Source organism: Equus przewalskii, chromosome 20 (assembly GCF_037783145.1).
Source record: "Equus przewalskii isolate Varuska chromosome 20, EquPr2, whole genome shotgun sequence".
Lineage (NCBI taxonomy): Eukaryota > Metazoa > Chordata > Mammalia > Perissodactyla > Equidae > Equus > Equus przewalskii.
In genome coordinates, this window is record NC_091850.1 from 56,479,044 (window position 1) to 56,495,167 (window position 16,124).

The window sequence follows — 16,124 nt, forward strand, 5'->3', positions numbered from 1 at the left end:
TCGAGTGGGAGAGCTGAGAAGAAATAGCTTATCTCTAGCAGTGAGCGTGGCTCTGGAAGGACCCTTTCTTCGAGTGGAGGTGCCGTTATCCTTCTGTCACCCAGGAGGACAGAGAGTGTCAGGATTGATACAGCTGAAGCCTAAGGTCAGGACCACCAACATTCACATGTTAGTAAGAAGACCTGTGAGTCCTGTGTGAGTTTGGGCGCAGGGTGGCCGGTCACACAGAAGCCAGCTGCCTGATAAAACGCTCATGAACAGAAAGATGCTCCTCTGGCCTGACCTGCACTCCCCCGTCCCCAGCCCCTCACTGAGGATACCGTGGAGGCTAGCCACGCCGCGTCTCTTCTGTCCATCAGAGCAGCTGCGTGTGCGACAGGACAGAGTGACAGCGACGTTCAGAATGACACATTTTCCTGTTTCACTTTTGCTTTGCAGCAATTTCACCGTTCAAGTTAGTTGTGAAACAACTTTATTCCACATTAAGCACAGCACATGATTTGGACCAGAAGGCATTTCATGTTTAAGGAAGGTGTTGGCCGATGGGGGGGAGCAGAGAGGACGCGTCTTCTCCGGTTCATTTGCTGGTTTGCCTCTGGGAGATGGCGGGCCCCGGCCGATGCTCTCTGCCGTGCTTGGCAGCTGTTGGCCCACTGGTTCTGTGCTGGGGGTGTTCCAAACGGAAGCACCTGGTTGTGCCAGCTGAGGGGACCCGTGTGAGAATCGCTGTGCTTTTTCTAAGTTGCTCTCTCTTTGAAAAGAAAATATAATAAAATTAGATGTATCCTTTTCCTCTCGCTACGTCAGGAGAGACTGGCCCCGGCAAACGTCAGCCGTCTCCACGTGGCTCTGTGGAACCACCTCCTGTCTCAGGTGTTGGGGCCACACACTGCCCCAGGGCATCAGGTGTTGACCTCCCAGTTTTAGAGTCTTCTGTCTATCCTAAATCAGGATTCTCAAAAACAGCTTGTTTTATTTATTTTTTTTATAAGTAACAGCAAAAACAACAAAAAAAGGATTGGCTTCCTGGGCCAGATTCTTCCCCTCCCACCGTTGATCCCACGGTGCCCTGGAGATCGCTCGGCAGAATTCGTGCAGTCATCTCTCATTCGCTCCTCACAGGACAAGCTTGGAGGTGACCAGGACCAGCCACCCAGGGTGGTGTTTGAGGGCTGCACAAGACCCCGCCCCAGAAACCGCTGCTCCCTGTGCTTCTGAACCCTGGTGCCTGCTTCTTTTCGAAAGATGCGCCCTTACTCTCCCCACCCTGGACTCCGGCTGATCTGCCAGGTGCACGTTCGTGCTCCTGTCTCAGAAATGCTCCTGCATGGGGGAAGGGTCGGTGCACCTGTCTGCCTCCATGACTTCTCACCCCTCTGCAAGTTGGGCGTGGGCCCTTCTCTCTGGCTGCGGGGTGAGCGAGGGTTCTGGAGCCAGCCCTGCAGAGAGTTGGGAGGGACCCGCCTGCAGAGGAGCTGGGGCAGGGTGCGGTATGGTAAGAGACCAGAGGGAGGCCGGGGTGTCTAGCACAGGCCGGGCCTGGGGACCTGGGGTCGCGGGGTGACCCTGTAGCCATGCAGAACTCTGAGCACCAAGGTGTCTAGTCTGGCTGTGCCTGGAGGGCCAGGGTGGGAGCTCCCATGTTGCCCCTCAGAGGGAAGGGGGCGCAGACTCTGGACTTTTTTTGGAGAGGGAGGCAGTAGGAGTTGGTAAGAAAGGGAGGCAGCAAATTTGATTCCAAATTGTGTGTCCATGGACCAGAGGGACGGAGCTGCCCCTGAGCGGAGCGGGGCGGGACGGGCCAGGGGCTCAGCGTGGGTGTTGGTTGTGCCTGATGGTGGATCGGCTGTTGATGGTATGTGTCTGGGGCCCCAGGCAGCAGCCCCAGCTGGGACGGCAAGGTAGGAGGCATGTCCCCGTGTCAGGCCGATGCCCAAGGGCGTGAGGTGCACAAAGGAGGGACGGGCTTCCCCCCCACACTTCTCTCCCAGGGCAGCCCCTTCTCATCTCAGCTGCCCCTCAAACCTTGGCTTTTGCTCTGACCAGCCAGCTGACCTTGGGAAGCTGCCCTCCCTCCCTCGCTGGGCCTCAGTTTCCCCCGATCCAAGCCCATCCACAGTGGGTGTTTCCTCTCTGGGGTGTGGACTGCACTTGCATCCCTGGCAGGATCGTCTCTGCCTCCCCCACCACGGCTTCATGTGCAGGGTGGGCAGCCAGACCCTGCTGTCTGCATCTCGCTCAGCCATGTCTAGCGCTTGGTGCACATGCCGCTTGCGTGGGTTGGCTGATTCAGGGTAGTTGATGCGTCTGTCATGTTCTTCCTGGAACCACTTCCTTGCAGCCCCATGGACCCTTCCTTCTGAGAGGCATTCGTTCCCTTGAGCTGGTGAGCAGTTCCCGTTAGTTCCTGCTTATGTTTTGGGTCCCTCTGCCCCTCCCGGCCTCTGGCACTTCCTATCAGTGGCTGGCAGGTTGGCCCCCGCACCACTGTGCCCGGGGGTCCTGTCCTCATGGGTGTGGGAAGACCCACCGGTAAGAACAGCTTCTGTCCTTTGCATTTTGGATCTGAGGGCCCTCTGTGCCAGCTCAGTGACCCCCGAAGCCCCTGTGGGTGCTGTGGTTGCAGCACCCCCCTGATGCAGACCCCACCTGCCCCCCGGGCCCACACCCGCTAGTGATCTGCCCGCTGTCCCCATGCTTACCTGGGTCTGCCTGCCCCGAAGAACACCTCCACGGATGTCATAAAGTGACCTGACAGCATGCAAATGTGAGTCTGGCTTGTTTCTTATCTTTTTCACTGATCGTCTCCTGGGATTGTCTTCGGTGACCCCTGTAACTCACTCTCCTCCCTCTGCTGACCCCTGGCATCTGACTGTCATGCAGGCGACCTTCATCTCTCTGGTCCCCTGCTGGTCCCCCTTTGGTGGCGTCCAGCTCTGCTGCCACCACGACGCTGCCATCAGCAGTCTCTCAGTGCCTGCCCATGGGAGCAGCTCCCCATGGGGCCAGGCCTGGGCCTGCCAGCTGGCCAGGTGCACACGCCCAGGCTCAACCTGAGTCCTCACCTGCCGCCAGAGGCTCCAGCACCGGAGCTTGAACCATGGGAATTCATCATCTTCTAGTCCTGGAGGCAGGAGGTCTGAGATCCAGGTGGCCTCCTGAAGCCTCTCCTCTGGGCCTGTAGATGGCCGTCGTCTCCCTGTGTACTCACGCAGTCCTCCCTCTGTGTGTCTGTGTCCTCATCTCCTCTTCTAAGGACACCCATCCTATTGTATGAGGGCTCGCCCACGTGACCTCATTTTACCTTAATCACCTCTTTTAAAGACCCTATTTCCCAATGTAGTCGCATGCTGAGGTCCTGGGGGTTGGGATTCTAACATATGAATTTAGGGAGACCACTTCAGCGGCTGACACCAAAGCAGAGAAAGTGGAATGAGCCCCGTGCCCCCGGCCCCGGCCATCACCAGCCTGTGGCCAGTCTGGTCTCATCTACCCCTCTCTCCCCCCGCCCCGGGGACTTGGAGGCAGAGCTAGCCTCCATCAGTGCACTCGGAAACATGCTGGCGTGCATCTCAAGGGGAAGGGCTCTGAGTAGCCCCAGCGCAGGCCATGTCATACCTGAAGGCACCAGCAGCCCCGTGTGGTGGTGTTCATGGGAGGTGGTTAAGCAGGCACCCCGCTGGCCCTCGCCCGTGTGCATCTGCCCCGAGCCCACATGGTGCCACACTCCGCACACATGCTTTCCTCCGAGCTCCCCTTCTAGCTCCTTGTTTTGACTTCTTTCTTACCGTGTGTCTGGGGCATTTGTCCCAGAGCGTTTCCTGGTCTGCATTTTGCAGATTGCATGCCCCGTCGTCACTGGCTGTGTTCCTCTGTCTTCGTGTTTTCCGGAAGCTGGTGGCTTGACCTAGAACTCCGTTTCTGCTGGGTCGTCGTGTGGCTCCTCCACGCAGGGCCCAGCACACCTGCTCGCCTCCATCTGGGCAGGACCCTTTGTCACATGGGCATCTCGAATGGCGCGGTTCTGGAAGCTGGTGTTGATCCCTGGTTGGCACGTCCGGGGGGGCACGCCCTGCTCCACCGCTTGGCTGCCTGAAGGATCATCTCATGGGACGGGCAGCACCAGGCCTGGTTCTTCCCGCGCTGGCCAGCTTCACAGTCAGGAGCTGGTTTCCTAGTGTCTCTGGAGGCAACCAGGGAGGTTGGGGTGTGTGCGTATGACTGCATGTGAGTGAGTGTAGATGCACGCGTGTGACGGGGACTCGGGGCGCTGATCGACTCATGGTGGTCAGCACATCTGAAGTTCCAATTGTCTCATTGACTGTTCTCACTGATGCTGAAATCGCTCCATCTGCCCCGGGGGCTCCTGAGTCCAGGACCTTCGCCAGCTTTCCTGATTTGGGCTGATCCATGATGTTCCTGGTTCATCGTCTACGCCTCTACCCCTGACCTGGAACTGGCTTCGCCCAGGAGCCCTGGGTCCCATTAGCAGGAAGTGTTTAGAGCTGTGGGCAGCTGCCCAGTTCTCCTTGTACCTGGCGGGTCACCACCTGGACCTGCTCTGCCGGTGACTCCTGATAAGCGTGCCAGTTAGATTGGGAAATTCAGCTTCAAGCCAAGTGTAAAGCGACTGCTTGACGGCACGGTGTGCTGGGGTTTGCCGTGTCCCTGTCTGCCATGTTCAGTCCCTTTGGTGGGAGAGTTTACTGCAGCCAACTTGCAACCACTTTAAACCATGTGCCTCGGCTGGGCACTCTCAGCGTGGGTCCTCGCAGGACTGCGTCATACACCCCCTTTAGATCCCAGGGCAGCAACTCCGGAGTTCATTTGACCTGGCACTTTCGAGGGTGGCTGGGACTCCTGACAAGGATGGGCGGGCTGCAGCTGTTGGCAGCTTCTCGGGAAGGACACAGGTCCTAGCATTTCCAGACTTTTCCGTCCCTGGTCCATAGCCTTCTCCACAATATGCTACTGCTTCCTCCTCCTTTGTCCCTGGACCCAGACCATTCATCACCTGGGACTTCGGACAACATTCTCTCCGAGGCGTCCCTCTCCCACTGACCCGGTCTCCAGCCCATGCCTGCCCGAGCCCTGATGCCTCATGCCTGCCCCCATCTCCAGGGCTGTCTCCCCACCCACACCCCACCAGTCTCGTCCATCCCTGCCTGCTGCCTGTACGGGTGTCATCTGCCGGCTGCCTCACCACTTCAGGGAGCGTGGCAGCTCTGAGAGGGCCTTTGGTGGGAGTGGGTTCTGGGTGCCTCCCCTGCTGCTTCCCTGTGCTGGGTCTCTGAGGCAGTGTCTCATTCGGGGCAAGGGGAGTGGAGACCGACCCTCTCCCCAGGAACCTCCCTGCCTTCCTGTGTGCTCCTGATGGGGGACAAAGCCCGAGGACCCCTCGAGCCACGGGCTCACCCTCTAGGCTGGCTGAAGAGAGCAGCACAGACGGAAGTGCCTGTGGCTGCCCAGGGAAGGAGTTACCACGTCCAGCCTGCCACTGGTTCCAGCACATTCCACGTGTGCAGCCAGAACTGCATAGAGACAGCACATCCGCTCACTTTCCCCAGATGCTCTTTGTTCTGTTGGTTTTCTAGTCCAGCTGGGACTTCCTAGGAACGTCTTTGTGGTGACACCTCCCTTTTCTCAGCGCCCACCAGAGTTAGGAGTGTCCACGTGGCTGTCATGGCTGCTCCAGTCATCTTCCCTGTGGCTTCCCACAAAAGCACCGAGTCTGCTCAGGCGCTGGCCGGGCTACAGTGAGGGTGCAGGAGTGGGGTGGCCGGGCCTGGGATACGCATAGGCGATGGGGCCTGTGGAGAAGAGAGGTGGGTCAGAAGGTGCAGGAGGATGGCAGGGTCTGACCAGGGGGCAGCCTGGAGCTCAGGACAAGTCATCAGAGCCCACAGAAGGTTCTAGAAGGAGCTGCAGAAGGCCTTCCAAGTCCTGCCCCCCCAAGGATGGTTTCTGCCTCCTATGGGACTGGTCTGGGCCTGGCACAGAGCACACAGGCGCAGCGGTGTGCCAAGGTGAAGGCAGGGCTGTGGGGACCTGGCCAAGGAGCCCTGAAAACATGTGGGCTTTCAGCCCAGGAAGCCAGATCCCTCTTGCACCCAGCGGCTCCCAAAGGTACCTGCCCTCTTGAAGCAGCTTACACAACACTGCATGCACACACGCACACACATGCGCACATGTGCACAGGGGCACACGTGCACACACACACACACCCCCCCACATGCATGCACACCCCCACATGCCCCCATAGACACCTCTCTCCCTGTCCTCCAGGCAGAGCCAGAGTGGCTCACCGTGGGCCAGTGGCGCTCTATCCCAGACCACAGTGTGTCTCCACCCGCACCCTCCTCTCAGTGGAGGCTTGTCTGTGTGCTGACCTGCAGCCTTTCCCTGTTTGCTGCAAAACACGGATGCCAGGACCGTGTTCGCCACGCTGCACACAAGAGCCGGCGTGAATACATCATCCAAGGTTTAAGTGCGATCACACATGGCGTCCCGCGGGAGGTGGCCAAGTGCATCCCGTGGCCGCTGGCCAGCCCACAGGAGCATATGTTGCTAATTAGCCCAGCAACTTGAACAGCAGACTCTGAGCCCTGACTTTGGCGGTGGGCAGGCTCCACCACCCATCCAGCTCCCCTCAGCACCTCCCCGTTGGTCTGACGGAAAGGGGTGTTCCTCCCCGGAGCGCCTCGAGCCCCTGTCCTGGTCTGCAGGTCTCAGATACACCTCGTGGGGTGTGGAAACCGTGTGCTCTTTCTGGAACCCCGTGAGAGACTATTGTCATTCCACTGTTTGTGGCAGAAGCCATCCTGAGAACGGAATGTGGCTTGAGAGTAGCTGTGTGGTGCAGACACACATTGGAGAGGGACACCCTCCAAGCCACGCCGTCTGCGTGGGGTCGACTTTCTGAGCTTTCCTGTTAACGCTCTTTGCTGCCTCTTCCTTTCCTCCACGGTACAGCCACCAGGCCTTAAGCTCGATTTAGGGGATCAAACAGTCAAGTGTCCAGTGGCTTCACTTCTCTGCAAATTGGGAAGATTTTAACAGGAGCAGGAATGTGGAGCTCCCGGGGCAGTCTCTTCGGAGCCGGGAGCCCCAGACAGTGGGGGCCGCCTGAGGGGTGGCCGAGAAGAGCACCACGGTGGGCGACACATTGGGACCCAGAGGCAGCCTCGTCTACAACTGCCGTCTTCCCTCCGCAGCAAAGTCACAAGATAATCACAAAGGATGGACAAGAACGTAATGTGCTGACTGGGTTTTAAAAGGAAAGGAAAGGCTACATTTTAAACTTGTGGGGTTAAGGTGGTGCTTAGAGAAAGCTGCGCGCTCTCAGTGTGAATATTGGGGAAATAAAGCCTTTCTGAAAATAATGCTCCAGGCTTTCACCACAAGAAGTTAAAAAGAGTGTTGGAGTGAACTTGGAGTAGAAGACAGAGACTCCCTAAGAGCCAAAGTTAATATGATTGAACAGCAATGACAGAGGCAATGAACAAATCCAAAACTGGTTCTAGAAACAGATTAATAAAAGAGAAAAACATCTGGCACTATAGGCCAAAAAGTTTTAGAAGGCACAAATAATATTAGCACTGCAAATATAAATCAGGGCAGGGTTGGTGTCAATTCTGAGAGGATGTGACGGGTGCTCACTCAGTTATCACAGAAACACACACGCTGGGCATTTGGTGTGGAAGGAACATCTGCTGAGGGTGCCCAGAGAATTCCTCACTGACGAACACTGAAATGAACTCAAGAAAAAAGAGAAAATTGAGGTGAACGGTCTTAGAAACGCTGAGAAAGCACTGAGCAATCTCCGTAGAAATCGCTCTGAAGAGGCACTGGCTGGCGCCTGACGTGGCTGCAGGATCCGTCCAGAGAAAGGCAGCGCGAGGGAAGCTGCGGGTCCCGCTCCCCCGAGAACCGGCCGAGACTGGGTCCCAGACACGTGTTAGCAAACAGACCAAGCGATTCCCTAAAAATAGCGTGACAGGAGGCTCCCAGCGCTGGGCCCAGGGTGTGACGTTAGAAAAGCCGTGAACGCTCCACATTCACAGGCTGGGAACAGCGCATGATTATCTCACTACATACGGGAAAGACGTTGGCTAAAATGAGGATCCAGTCATGATTTCAAGCAAATCAAAACTCGTAGGAGCCCGGGGGTGGCCAGGTATGTTCTCCTCAATAAAGGATGTTTACTGACAGCTGAGAGCAAGTGCCGTCTCACAGGAAGCCTCGTCACCACGTCAGCCACAGGACAGCGCATCTGTTGTCGCTGCCTCTGTTCAACCTCTTGTGAAACTGGAGGTTCCAGCCAGCGCGATAGCCAGTCCCGGAAAGAGGAGGAGAGAGAGAGGCAATTAAAATTGCTGTCATTTGCAAAGCACACAGTTATCTAGATCCACGCTGTCCAACAGGCAGCAACAGGCCGCACATGGTTTTTGGGCGCTTAAAATGTGGCAAATTTGAATTGAGATGTGCTGTACGTGTAAAACACACATTGGATTTACAAGACCTTATGAAAAAACTGTGAAGTGTCTCATTCATAGTTTTGTACTGAATACATACTGAAATGATAATGCTTCAGATATAATGTGGCCACTAGAAAATTTAAAATTACACATGTGGCTTGCATTGTGTTCCCATCGAGCGGTGCTGGTGTTGATAGAGACCCCAAGAGAACCTACGGAGAGACCATGGGGACAGGCAGGGGCACCCAGTCGCAGGTAGCAGACACCCGACAAGGAGAGTTGGGGGTGGGGCCACCCAGGCTCCGTCAGCCGGGAAGCTTGGAGATGGCACTGCAGACGTGGGTCTCTTTTCCTGTCTTTTCTGTTCCTATGCACCAAAACCAGAATGTTTGAGATGTGTATTATTGGAAATAATGAAAAACTGCATCTACTGGTTGTAAAGCTTTTTGTAAGTCTTAAGTCTAAGCCCTGTGTTCTAATTGACCACCGAGGTCAGGTTCCTCCCAAGACTCATTGCTGAGTGTCTGCCCTCAGGTGCAGAACCAGTACGTCTGACTTGTGCATAAAACCGCTTCGATTTTAGTTCCAGCTGCCCGTCCTCCTGCGCCTCTCCCTCGCTCAGCTGCTCTGCTGAGCCCCACGTGTCCATCCTCGCCCCACCCCGTGTTAGTGGCTGTGCTGTTTCACCTGCAGGGCCTGCCCCTCCCCATGGAGCCCCAGCCCACCTTCCACAGTGTCCTCTCCACCAGACCTGTGGCGGCATTCGATGCCCCACCCAGTGCTGCTCCTTTTAAGGCCAGACTGAGCTGCAGCGCCCCCACCCCCACCTTGTTCTCTGCTGGGCTCCCACCCTGTGGCTTCCTTGGGCTGAAAGTCACCTGACTTCCCAGTCTTCCTTGTGGTCCAAGGTCCAGGCTCGTGAGCACCGTGCCTGCTCCTCACTGCTTCACAGATGGCAGCTTAGCCCCCGAAAGCATCCTCTCATTGCGTAAGGACTTGGGGGAGCTAGGAAGAGCAGGACTGCCTGGTGGGGACGCTGGGGCTTGGGGCAGAGCACTGTTGACTCCAGGAGGGAGTCCCCCACCCCGTTCCTAGGCCGCCCTCAGGGGTGACTTAAGGACAGAGTGGGAAGAGGGTCTAGTGACCAGTGACCCTGGGGATGGCGTCCTGGCTGCTTGTCCCACCCAACTGTCCATGGGAGGACAGCGCCAGGCTGCGGCAGGTCCAGTGCCGTCTGCTGGGCAGCTTCCCACTCCAGGCCCGAGGAGCCGAGACTCGTGGCAGTGCTTCTGGAGTGACCGCCCCTGTCTCCCCAGGTCACCCTCATGACGCTGACGCTCTTCCCCCTCCGGCTGCTGGTTGCCACCTTCATGATGCTCCTTGCCTGGCCCATTGTGCTCGTGGCGTCACTGGGATCTGCAGAGCAGGAACCCACGCAGCCCCCCGCCTTGTGGAGGAGGTAAGTGGCTGGTCCGCGGGCTCTCTGACGTGGGGGCTCACAAGCATCCTGAGCTGCCTTCGTTCTCATGGTTTCTCGTGTCCACCCAGTGTGGCAGGCTACCTTCCCCTTCCTGCCCAGGGCGCCCAGGGCTGCCCTCCGCTGGGACACTGCTGCCTCCTGCTCTGTCCTCCTTTGACGACGGCTGGTTCCTCCCCAGACACAGTCCTGCTCTGACGCTCTTTCTAGAGTTCTGCCAGCCACACAGTGGCTGATTCCCTGTCCCGAGCACAGAGATTCCCCATGATTCTGTGTACCCAGCACACGGATCCCGCATGATTCCTTGTCCCGAGCACTCGGATCCCCTGTGATCCCATGTGCTCCGAGCACGTGCATCCCCGTGATTCCATGCCCTGAGCACGTGGATCCCCCATGATTCCCTGTGCTGAGCACACAGATCCCCCCGTGTTTCCGTGTCCCGAGCACACAGATCCCCTGTGATTCCATCTCCTGAGCACGTGGATCCCCCGTGAGCCCATGTCCTGAGCACTGAGATCCCCCACATTTTGTGTCTCCAGCCCTCCGAGGCTGCATGTCAACGTCTGTCCCACTTGCTGCCCCTGGTCTGGCCTCCGTAGGGTCGAATGTCCTCTTGCTTTTACACCTTGAATATTAATAAACCACAGCGATCTGTAAGTAGACGTGTTACGAATACATTTTAACTGCAGATCCAGCATGAACCTCCAGGAGTTAAATTGAATCACAGCATTTCTTATTTATTTAAATACCTAAAGCTATTCTTTAGCTCAGTGTATACGTTAGTTAACGGTGATGTGGAGATGTCCGAAGGATTTGATATGTACTTCAGCGTCTTAGGAGTTATCATTCTTATCATAAAACCAAAGTGCTGACAACCTCTGTCTCAACATCTCTCTCGATCATGAGGGGTCCTTGAATGGTTTAGTCAGAATAGAAACAGTATTAGTTTAGTGTGGTTGTTGGCGAAAGGGCCCACAGGCCAAATCCAGCTGCCACCTGTTTTATAAATAAAGCTTTATTGGAACCCGGGCATGCCTGCTTATTTGGATGCCTCAGGGCTGCTTTCACGGAGGGTGGATGGTGGCAGAGGCCACACGGCCCACAAAGCCTGAAATATTTGCCACCTGGTCCTTTACGGGTTCGAGGGATGGGCTCAGTCCTCCTCTTTCCTTTGGAAAGCGTCTGAGCTACAGGCACATCTGTGATGCCTGTGAGAGGCATATGGGGACGGGCATGTGTCCTGAACACATGTTCTCCCCGATGCCCACGTGCCATGGTCAGACACAGCATCCATGCGGGGGGAGGATGGCCAGTGAGGTCCAGGGGTTTCCTGAGCGTGGCATGGCCAGGCGCCCTCTCACGGGTCTTCATGCTCCCCTCCTCACGGTAGTTCACATTCTCTGTTTCAAATGAACCTTGGTCTCCTCTTCCCCAGTAGACACGAGGGCAGGCCCGTCTGTCCCCACCACAGCACCTGGCCAGGGTGTGCTGGGAAGCACTCCTGAGTGAGGGGCTGGGTGAGTGAGGGGATGGGTGAGTCAGGGGATGAGTGAGTGAGTAAAAGGGCAAGTGGATGTGTAAGAGAATCAGTGAATAAATGGTGAGAGTGAATGAATTAATGAGTGAGTGGGTGGGTGAATGAGTGAGGGAGGGAAGGAGTGAATGAGTGAATGAGTGGGTGAATGAGTGAATGAGTGGGTGAGTGAGTGGGTGAGTGGATGAGTGGAGGACTCAGTTGGTGCTGCCAGACAGGGGTGGCCTGTGGTCACCTGGGCCCTGGGCACCACTGGCTTTGGGTCTTTCATTTCCCCCTGTTGGATTTTCTAGTTTATCCTTGAAAAGCGCTCTTTACTGTGACGGTTTTTTATCTTTAACTGTGAAATATGAGTTAGTATCAAATATGTAATCAAACAAAATGCATCTAGACCAAACAGGAGTCAGGATTTCAGTTTTGCTGGGTTCAGAAGCCGCAGTGAGAAAGCGGAGGGTTGGTGTCTGATAGATTGCGAGGGATTTGATCAGAGTTTGGGGCTTTAGCGCTGGCGGGTTTGTGACCCTTCCTGGCAGGTGTCATCTCAGTCCCTACTTCCGCTCTGACCTTGGCCTGGACTCCCGCCCTCCTCCGTTCTCTCCCCCGACGTGGGAGTCCTCACACAGCTGCAGATTCTGTCTTCAGAATCGACCACCCCAGGCCAGTTCCCCTTCTCCGGGCCAACTCCACCTGGCTTTTCCTGTCCCTGAATATCTTACTCGGCCTCATTGGGTAACAAATGGACCGCAGCAAACTGCAGTTCCTGCAGCCCGCTTCACACGTGCCTCAGATGCATGTGACATGCATGCAAAGCGTCTGCACAGGGAAGGGCAGGGTTCTTACGAGTCCCAAGCGCTCAGGTGTCTGGGTCCACGGAGGATGACTGCGTGTCGTTCTGTGTGTATGCGCACATGTGAGAGAGTGTGTGTGTACATGTGTGAGTGTGGCATGCGTGAGAGTGTGTATATGTGTGCTACACATGATGTGTGTGTGTGGTGTGTGTGTTCATGTGCATGTGTATGTATGAATGTATGTGTGTGTACATACATGTGCAAGCATATAGGTGTGTATGTATGTGCGATGTGTGTGTAAATGTATAAAGACAAGTGTGTATTCGTATATGCAAGTATGTGTGTATGTGTGTGAGTGCGTGTATGAGCACTGTGTATGTGTGAAGCACGTGTGTGTACATGTGCATGCATGTACCATGTGTGCTCGAGCTGCACACAGCCCCCGGGGTCTCCACACAGCAGTGTTGATGGAGAGCTGGCTCAGTGCACAGCCCTGGGCTGGGTCTGGTGCTTGAGGGGAAACGAAGGGTGGGGACCTGGACACCCCGAAGGATGCACAGTGACAGGAGCGCCTGATCTGGGGACACGGGAGATGGAGGAGGCGGGACTCAGCGTGTGCCACACTTTCTGCTCAGGGTCGGCGTGGAGTCAGCTGGGAGCGACTGTTCCAGGCTCTGCACAGCCCGGGTTTTGAGTAGGTTGACGTTAAAGAGGACTTTTGATGTACATATGTTAGTGTCATTCAAACCTTCCTAAAATAAAAACCCTGGGTTTTCAATGAAGAGGAATGACAACTTCACAAAAGACACTTATTCTCAGTTACTTTCAAAACGGTGTCATAAGAACCAGAGCATCTTACAGACCCGAGCAGGGGCTGAGGCCAGAGCCGGGCCAGGCGGGCAAACGGTGACGGTTGGTCCTCTGGCTGCTGCTCCTCGGCCAACTCGCGTGGTTTGGAAAGCGGGTGTGTTGGGCCACTCGGGCGCCTTCACTAAGTACACAGATGGGGCTCAGCCGCAGACACTCAGTTCTCATGATCCTGGAGGCTGGATGTCCGAGCGCAGGTGCCCGCACGGCCGCAGGCGGCGCCTTCTGTGTGCTCGTGGGCGGTGAGCTCAGGTCTCCCCTCCTCTTCCAAGAGCTCGAGTCCTGTGGGCTCAGAGCCCCACCCCTGTGACCTCATTTCCCCTTATCTCCAAACACAGTCACTTTGGGGGTTGGGGCTTCAACACGGCAATCTGGGGGGACAGGATGCGGCCGCCGCAGACGGACCCTTTCCTGAGGGCTCCGTGTGGGGACTTCGTTCCCATCTCTGTGATGACTCTGGGTGCCGTGTGTACACTTGGGGTCGGAGCCTGAAGTCAAACTTGGCTTTAGCTTCTCTCCTCTGTCCTGGAAGCCGCACTCCCACCCACACCCCAGCCCGGATCAGCCGGGCAGCCTCCACGCCCCTCGGCGTCTGCAGCCTGGCGTTGCCTCCACCTGCTGCCCGGGGATGGCCCCTGCTCCCAGCCAGCCTGTCCCAGCTGTGAGCACGCCGCTCCTCACGGCTGCATCCCCAGGACCCTCGTCTGCACCATCAGGGGTCGATGCTCAGCCCCGGAGGGTCCCAAGAGTGCACAGGCTGTCTGTCACCTCTGCCATTTCCAGCTCCCACCCACCTCTGGGCTCCCTCGCACGGCAGAACCATCAGAAACTGCAGATCCGTGCTCTCTGCACTCTCCCAAAGACCCGGGCAGATCCAGCTCTCGCCCCTGCCTCACGGGCCTGGGTGTTCAGGGTGCCAAGGCCTCGGCGGTCCGTTCCAGGGTTGGGTCAGGATGTCCCCTCAACTGGACGTGCCGTACCCCCTCCTGGTGGCCTCTTCCCCTGTGTGCCCTTCTCGGCCCCTTCTTGCCCCGACCCCGACTCCCTCCATGGTCCTTGAGCCCTTCCATGAGCTCATCTCATTCTGGGGCGTTGACGACTGTCCACAAGCCTGCGGCTCCCAGACCTGTCCTCCAGCCCGAGCCCCAGAGCTTGCCGTCAGTAAGTGGTGTCCAGCTCCACACACCCAAACAGGACCTCTGGGCTCCCATCTCCCCACCCGTTCTAGCCGCAGCCCCCTCGTCTGTGGATGGCGACCATCATCCTTTGTGGCCTGGGCCAGGCCCTGGGAGTCAGCGCCACCCTTCCACTTGCTCACACCTCCCATCCATACCAGCAGGAAATGTGCTGGCTCCACCTTCAGGACACACTTGACCCCTCCACCTGGTCCCCCTTCCCTGGGGCCCTCGCCATCAACGCTCCCCTGGTCCTGGGGATAGCCTGTCACCTGCTCTCCTGCTTCTGCGTCTCAACACGGCAGCCACAGGGTCCCCTACAAATGGAAGTCAGAGCACAGCTCTCTGCTCTCAGCCCTGCAGGAGCTCCCATGTCTGCGTCCCCCGGAGTAAATGTCTCGTCCTTTCAACCCCTACAAGGTCCTCATCATCTGCCGTCCCTCCCCCATCCTCCTCCTCCCTCCTCTCCAGCCACCCAGCCTCCTCACCACCTCCCCAACACTCAAGCACCCTCTTGCCTCAGGGCCTTTGCACAGGCTGTCCTCCCCAGAGTATGCATCACCCAGATGTACACGGGGTTGACTCTTCTTCCCATCTTGCCTTCACTCATCGCTTCCTCCTCTGCTGCTCCTGACCTTCCTCACTTTGCCCTCCTTTTATTTTTATTTTTCATGGATGATATCCCTTTCTGATTTACTCCATAATTCACTAATTTTTTAAAAATCCTTATTTCCCCTGCTAGAGACTGAACTCCAGCAGGCGGGGATCCTGGCAGTGTTCGCTGATGTGTCCCCAGTGCTTTCTAAACCCGTGCCTGGCAAAGCGGGTACTCGGGAAGCGGCGGACGAATGGGTGGATTTTCCTCGCGTCCATTTTCTTGGTTTTATCCCAGTAATACGCGTGTGGCATGAAAACAAAGCCATGAAGGAGAGCGGCTGCTGGAAAGCTCGTCTGCAGGCCCGCCCCGCCCTCCCGCTCTGCTGCAGGGTCCGCGGTCCCCGTCTGCCTGTGGCTTCCCGCTGTGGGCTCCGTGGTCCTAAGGAACGAGCTGTCCATCATGCACAGACCCCAACTGCCACCCGGTGCACCTGCACACCGCAGGGCCTCCTGGTGGAGCACGCTCGTCATGGGCACGGACGTCCTCACCCCACGATTTCCCATGTTCTGTGCCCCCAGCGTGCCTCATGTTTCAACTGCACTTCCTAATGTTTTTTCCTTCTTTACACAATTTCTAAATACCTCTCATGTTGCTGTTACAAAAAGAAGGGTGACCCTGAGTGTCACCTCAAGACGCTCCACCCTCTTGGTCACGCAGCCACTGGATGGGGTTGCATTCTGCTCCCAGAGGGTCCTGGAGCCCCTACTCCACATCCCGCAGCCGCGCTGTCTGCCAGGTTCAGTGCCTTCCCGCTGCACTGGGGCATGGTCTGCAATTTCCTGGGCCCGTTTTGTTGTGGTTTTTTCCCCTTGTTTTTTGCCCAAGACTTCCTGGAATTTCGGGTTCTTTTCTCGGCAAGAGGATGTGCAAGAGGAACATGGGCTCACTTTGTGTCTGAAATGTCTTTGCTCTCCCCACACAGTTGATGGATAGCTTGACTGTGCAGCAGCCTCCAGGCCCAGAGGTTCCACAGCCCACGTCGTCTGAGCTCTGCAAGTGCGAGTGCGTTGCCTGCCGACAGCCGCGACTTTGATGCTGGAGTAATTGTTCGTTCCTCTCTGGGAGGGCTGAGGGTCTTCTCTTTGTCCCTGGTAATCTGGAAAATTCTCCAAAGAAATTTCTCAGGATGAGACCTTTTTTTAAATTCA

At 56.7% G+C, this 16,124-nt stretch overlaps 1 protein-coding gene across 6 annotated transcripts in view; it reads left to right on the plus strand.

Moving 5' to 3' along the window:
* LPCAT1 (lysophosphatidylcholine acyltransferase 1) overlaps window positions 1–16,124 on the plus strand; it is a 66,805-nt gene that overhangs the window by 23,549 nt on the left and 27,132 nt on the right. For 4 of the 6 annotated variants that reach the window (XR_011530492.1, XM_070587249.1, XM_070587250.1 and 1 more), the window contains one exon: window positions 9,794–9,936. Coding sequence is in view for 5 of the 6 variants with exons in the window: in XM_070587248.1 (XP_070443349.1) it covers window positions 9,794–9,936 (143 nt within the window). In the remaining variant the exon portion in view is untranslated. Of the gene's footprint in view, window positions 1–9,793; window positions 9,937–15,898; window positions 16,017–16,124 lie in introns of all 6 variants that reach the window. The other 2 variants (XM_070587253.1, XM_070587251.1) reach the window with 1 other exon arrangement.